This window comes from Dipodomys ordii, unplaced genomic scaffold, assembly GCF_000151885.1.
Source record: "Dipodomys ordii isolate 6190 unplaced genomic scaffold, Dord_2.0 Scaffold8, whole genome shotgun sequence".
NCBI classification, from domain to species: domain Eukaryota; kingdom Metazoa; phylum Chordata; class Mammalia; order Rodentia; family Heteromyidae; genus Dipodomys; species Dipodomys ordii.
In genome coordinates, this window is record NW_012267224.1 from 3291175 (window position 1) to 3297736 (window position 6562).

General features: G+C 39.1%; 1 protein-coding gene across 1 annotated transcript in view; it reads right to left on the reverse strand.

Moving 5' to 3' along the window:
• Positions 1 to 6562, reverse strand: part of Fbxl5 (F-box and leucine-rich repeat protein 5) — a 48296-nt gene that overhangs the window by 27624 nt on the left and 14110 nt on the right. Inside the window, exon 5 of the mRNA XM_013008889.1 lies at positions 5299 to 5455. Coding sequence (XP_012864343.1) covers positions 5299 to 5455 — 157 coding nt within the window. The remainder of the gene's footprint in view (positions 1 to 5298; positions 5456 to 6562) is intronic.

The window sequence follows — 6562 nt, forward strand, 5'->3', positions numbered from 1 at the left end:
ACCAGAAAACCGGAAGTGGCGCTGTAGCTCAAGTGGTAGAGCGCTCACCTTGAGCTGAAGAGCTGAGGGACAGCGCCAAGGTCCATAGTTCAAGCCCCACGACCAACAAAAAAAAAAAAAAAAGAAATATCGCAACTTAAAGTGCCAAAAGTGTAATGTTCTCACATAAACTAAGGAAAATAACACTATAAATTAGCTACAAAAATGTCTATGTCAGAGATTCGATCAAGAATAGTGGTTAAGGGGCTGGGAAGGTAGCTCAGTGGTGGAGTGCTTGCCTTACATGCATGAGGCCCTGGGTTTGATTCCTCAGTACCACATAAGCAGAAAAAGCCAGAAGTGGGGCTGACGCTCAAGTGGTAGAGTGCTAGCCTTCAGCTGAAGAGCTGAGGGACAGCACGCAGGCCCAACTTTCAGGCCCCATGACTGACCAAAAAAAAAAAAAAGAATAGTGGTTAAAAGCATTCTAGGGGCAGATGGTAAAGTGATACTGATAGCAAGCTACTACCTTCTATAAAACTCACACTAAAAACCCCAGCTACTCAGGAGACAAAGATCTGAAGATCAGAGTTTGAAGCTAGCCTGAGCAGATGAATTCATTAGCAAGCAAAAAGCTTGAACTGGAGTATGGCTTAAGTGATAGAATGACAGCCATGAGTTAAAAAAAAAAAAGCTAAACAAATAAGCAAACAAACAAACAAACAAAAAACTACAGCCTGGAGAGCTCATGGCTTTGAATTCAAGCCCCAGTACTTAAAGTTCTAAGGATCTACTGAACAGCATGGTAAGTAACGCTAATAATACTGCTTTGTTTCTCCAAATTTGCCAAAAGAATAGATCTTAAGTTCCTCATCCTTTCACCTCAACACACACATGCACACACATACATACACTCAAAACCATGGCAATGGATGTATTAGAGATGAATTATAGATTTTTTCAGCATTAGACAATGTACATTAACCTCAGTAGTTCACATACCTTGAACATGTATTATCTGTCAATTTTACATTAATAAAGCTAGAAAAAATGATCAGAAGAAAAGTCAACATACTTGCGGAGAGAATGTTTATAGAACAGGCTGAGGAAACAGTTTCATTTGTGTTAAATTCTTGGTGTTAGTAAATCTGATTAATAAGTGAAGACAAGACCACTGGTAGATAGATAGGTAAGAAAAAAATAATGCTCATGCCAGTTTTTCAAAAAGTGTAAATGCTTTTAACCTGGAAACTGAACATTGGTAGACTTAGACGTTATAACATTTAACAACGAGAACATATTGTATGTGTTCCTAAAAATCTTTTTGCATAAAGTTTCTCCAAAAGGCTGTCTCTAACAAAGGTATTCAAATACTGTATATAAACTTAAAAGAAAAAAATATCTGGATACTAACAATTTCAAGGACACATTGGGGCAGACAATAAAACACTTTATACAAGGTGTTATAAATATTGTTTCTTAAAACAATTATCAGAACAGAGGTACTATCAGCTCCATACCATAGATTAAATCTACTGCAGCTCAGAGAAACCATTCAGCCTAATCACAGAACGGAGCAGTAGACAACAAAATGGAGTCCCAGATTCTGTCTACAACACCTATGCTCTTTCACAAGACACAAGTTGCCGAAACCATAAAGCTCCCTTTCCAAATCCAAAACAGCCAATGTTCAGGAAGAATACCTGCTTTGAAGCAGAAGAGTTGACTACAGAGGCATTTTTGCCACCCCTATTCCCCCCCAGAAGATAAAGGGTCAGGTCTAGAGACCATTTTGACTGTCACCACTGGGGAAGTGCTACTGACACCTAGAGGGTTAAAGCTAGGAATGCAGCTAAAGCATCCAACAATGCAGAGGACAGCCTGCACAACAAAGAATCATCTGGCCCAAAATGCGAGGAGTGGTTTTCAAACACTGTTTTCCATGACCTAGTCAGTACCACGACCAGATAAAATACAGTACAATCCACATACACACATCACACCTGAAACAGATTTCAACAAACCTATCTCTCTACTTGTGAGGTACTCTAACATTTACTTCTCCATCCACAAAATCCATTTATGACTCACCATAGATCTCAGGACATTTTAAAAAATGTTCTACAGTGAAATACAAAAGTTACTATTGATCCACATGGTAACACAGTCTGGTGTCTTGCAAATTCAACAAGGAACTATATGGAACAGGATACATATAATCAACAAACAAGTCAACAAACAAATGTATCTTCAATATTTTTAAATAATTTATTTTTTGTCTCACTCAAAATAAAAATACACAAACTAAAATATAAAACGTGGCTTCAAACTAAGTGTCAGAAATGTTGTCACTTTAAGCCAATTAAGTTCCAACATAGGAATGAAAATACATAACAAACATTACTGCCACAAAAAATTATTATTTTTCTGTCCATTTGGCCAGACAAATGCTTTCATTCAATCAAGAGACTTACCCTCAATGAATAAGCTTGAATTCTACATGGTAAAATTTACAGATAGAAAAGAGAGATGACCCACAGATGAAGTATATTTCATAAAACTATGTAGTTAGTAATAAGCAACCGGGAGGTAAGGTGGAAAAAAAAAAGCAGCTCTTCAAAAAGGAGAAAAAAATGCTAAGATTAAAATTCAGACTCTACTAATTACTAGTTGAATGCATCGGGTAAGCTACTTAACCACAAAGACTGTTTCCTCACTTTTAAATGAGAGATAATACTTGTCTTACAAGGCTCTGGTAAGGATTAGAACAAATATCAAGCATGTAGTAAGAACCTACTAGTAATATTCTATATTTCTCTTTTCTTTTGTTCATCTCCCTTTTTTTGGCCACCCTAAGGCATAAACTCTGGATCTTGGCTCTGTCCCTAAGCACCTATTGCTTAAGACTAGTACTCTACCACATGAGCCACAGAACCAATTCTGGCTTTTTCTGTGATTTAATTGGAGATAAGAGTCTTACAGACTTTCCTGTCCAGGCTGGCTTCAAACCATAATCCTCAGATCTCAGCCTCCTAAGTAGTAGCCAGGATCACAGGTGTGAGCCACAGGTACCCAGCTTCCTGTTTCTCAATTCAACATTCTCTTCACTAAACCAATCCCTCAAATACCAGTCAGTAAGTTCTTACAGGCAAGCAGAAGGATGAGAAAAATAAGGGGAGCTGATTATATTAATATATGGATAAATAAACTCACATTCAATGTTCAAAAATATTAAATACTCAAATTATTCTGAGTTTATTTCCTAATGTTTGGGTCATTACATTATTTTTTTTAATAAAAATGACAAAGTACATGGCATGTTTAACATCCTTACCTATAAAACATAGGGATGCCCAAAGGCCTAACTAAATTATGTGAAAGTTTGGAGACGCCCATTCTAACCACATTCTTCCACTGGTCATCTATTTGTCCTCAGACATCAAGTTTAAGAGATTTTTAATACTGTAACATGAAGTTCATCATATACTCATTCCCTTTTGCTCCCATTACATCTATCAGGATGTTACCAGTATGTAATAACATCTAACAAACCTTATTAGTATGTAATGTAATAGAGATGTTATAATAGATGTTATTAGTATGTAACAACTGTTATTACCTACTAAATCATGAACTCCTTAGGAAAAGGGACTGTATCTGACATTGACAACACACACTACTGCCAAAACACACTACTTACTGCACAGCTGACTGACAAATAGAAACTCTACACTCATCAGCAAAAAGTCAATAAAGTTACATTTTCAAGATTAAAGGAAAAACAGTCAAATGGGGGAAAAAAGGACATTATTCAATGCAGTATTTTACTAAAATCATTCCTATATGCAAAGTCAGTGAATTACCAAAAAAGGTTTCTTAGCAGACCGTTACCAAAGAAATCAGAAACTACTACCATTTCATACAAAGAAAATTAAACAGTCTTAATCTTAACTTGAGTAACCATCTGAACCTATCCTAACTCCTTACACAGCCCTTGGCCTTTCTCATCTACAAAGTCCCCAAATAAAGGATAGAAATATGCCTTGCCCCATCTACCTCAAAACAACTTCTGATAACAAAAGTGAAAAAAACTTTTCAGTAAGTCCTTTTATAAAAAAGAAAACTATGAGCAAAATTTTAAATTTGGTGTTAGACAACAATATATAACATGGCCTCCAACTTCCAAATTTTTCTAACTAAATGAGGCCTAAACATAGAAAAAGGCTTATTTGACATTAGTAAATAAAAGGATGTGTCCATACTATTAGAATCTCAATATTGGAACTAAAACTCCTTTCTTTATTGCTGCTATGCATTCAGAGTCAAAATTTAGAACATGAGAGAAATAATGTACTAGTGTGACTACAAAAACTATCTACTTATATTAGGCTACTTATATTAGGTGTCTTGAGCTATACAACCAAAGAACAGTAATATAAAACTTGAAACTTTCATTCCCTTTAAGACCATTCAGCCATCACAAAACACTTCCCCACTTTTGCTTACAAAGCCCATCCCCAAAAGGATTTCCATTGGCTCCTCCCACCAAGAAATGGCACAAAATCTGATGCTGTTTTTTCCTTTGCTGAATTACTGAGGTCACAGTTCAGAAGACTTTAAATCTTGAACACACACAATAATCTCATTAACTGTATGTAGCTTGGAATTCATGACAATTTCTTGCAGTGCTAGAGAAAATGGGTGATAATTTTGACTTACACCTATGTCAAGTTGGAAATGTTTTATCAGACTCGTTAGGCAAGACTGAACATTTAACTACTGTAACAAACCTTATTTGACTCAGGTATACCTTTAAAAAGGTAACGCATTTTCTAAATGTGTTCTCAAGTGTTCTCAATCACAGGAAAATAACCGCTTTCTTCAGAAATTTAAATAAGACTGAAAGGTCAAAGTTGTGATTTTTTTTTAATTTTGGGAAGGCACAGTTATGTAGAAATTTAAAACCTCCCAGGAAATCCTAGGAATCTCCAGAGAACATGTACCCAGGCACATGACTCCCCCTACAATAGCAGGGGATGTGTGGACCGCCTCTCTCCAATATAAACTGGAGGGAAAAACCTTGAATTCTATTAGTCCTTATTAGCTTCCCCTTGCTGATTTTAACTAGAGTAAAACAAAAGCCTCTCCAATTTTTTTCTTCTCTGAAATCAGAATTTACTGTTTCAAAGAACAAAATTCAAAAGACGGGAGACAAACGCATTGCAATGCAGCTAACTAGAAAAGATGGGGGCTCAGCAGCTTAGCCACGACTTAAGCTTCTCCTGGTGGTTCTCACCCCTAGCTGCACAGAGCACTCACCTTGAGAGCTCTTAGTCGGACTAGATGTCTGTCTAGGTTTCATCTTAGATGATCCCAATTTTAGTGGGAATTTGGACACCAGGGTGTTTTTTAAAACCATCTTTGGAGGTAATTTCGAATAAACGATCAAGTTGAACATCAAAATCTTAAAACAGTCCTGGTGTGAAAAAAAAATAGTTTTACATAAAACTGGGTTTTTTGCTTAATTTTCAAAATGGAGGGAAAAGATGGTTATGGGGTTAGGGGCGGTAAAATCTGAAACCTCAAACGGTGAGTCTTGAGTGTGACCTACCAATGAAAATTAGGAACCGTCCACTCATCTTTCTGGACTATATGACACAGGCTCTTTGCTGTTCACCTTGATGCTATGTAACGTGGTCTCTGAAATGTTACGTTTATTTCTATTTTAGACGCCACTCATCTGGTTCACTTTTACAAGAATGCTCGAAGTTTTAGAGCAATCCAATAACTGACAAATAGGAGGCATTTTACCCTTGTTTTAGATTCATTAGCACAAGGCCCTACACACTCTCCAAGCCTTTTTTAGCTTGTGCAGTACCAATTAAGAGTCCAAAAAGGTTCCCAATAATCAAGCCAACTTTTCCTGAGGCTCCTCCCTCTTTTATGTGATTTCCCCCTCCCAGTAAAGAACTCCAACAAAGAATAGCGGTGTTTCAACAGAATCACATGGGGGGGGGGGGAGAGAAGCAATTAAAGTTATGCGGAAAGCCAGGCGTCGGTGGCTCGCGCCTGTAATCCTAGCTGCCCCGGAGGCTGCGATCCGAGCATCACCGTTCGAAGCCAACGCAGACCGGAAAAATCCAGGAGACTCTCTACCTCCCAGGAACTACCCAAAAGCCGGAAGTGGAGCCGCGGACAGCGCCCAGGCCTGAGTTCAAGTCCCAATACCCGCATACACCCACCCACCCCACCCCCCAAAATAAAAGTTACCAGGGAGAACATCTCCTTGAATGCAGCATGAAGACCTCCAGTTCCCAAGTCTGGCTCCTCCGCCCCCCCACTCCCCTCCCCAAAATCAACTCAGCGAAAAGCTAGGGGGTCAAAAAGAAAAGGCGGCGGCGGGTGGGGGTGGGGGTCAGACGCGGGGCCAAGGGCTGCCCACGGGGCGCGGGAGAAGCTCGAGGCTCCGCAGGGGGGGAGTGCGTGTTCGCCGAGAAGGTTCCCCGATCTCCCGACCCCGCACGGTGGCGACGCGGGCGCGAGGAAACTGCGGGCGCGGGTGGGGAACGCGCCCCGGGCGGCC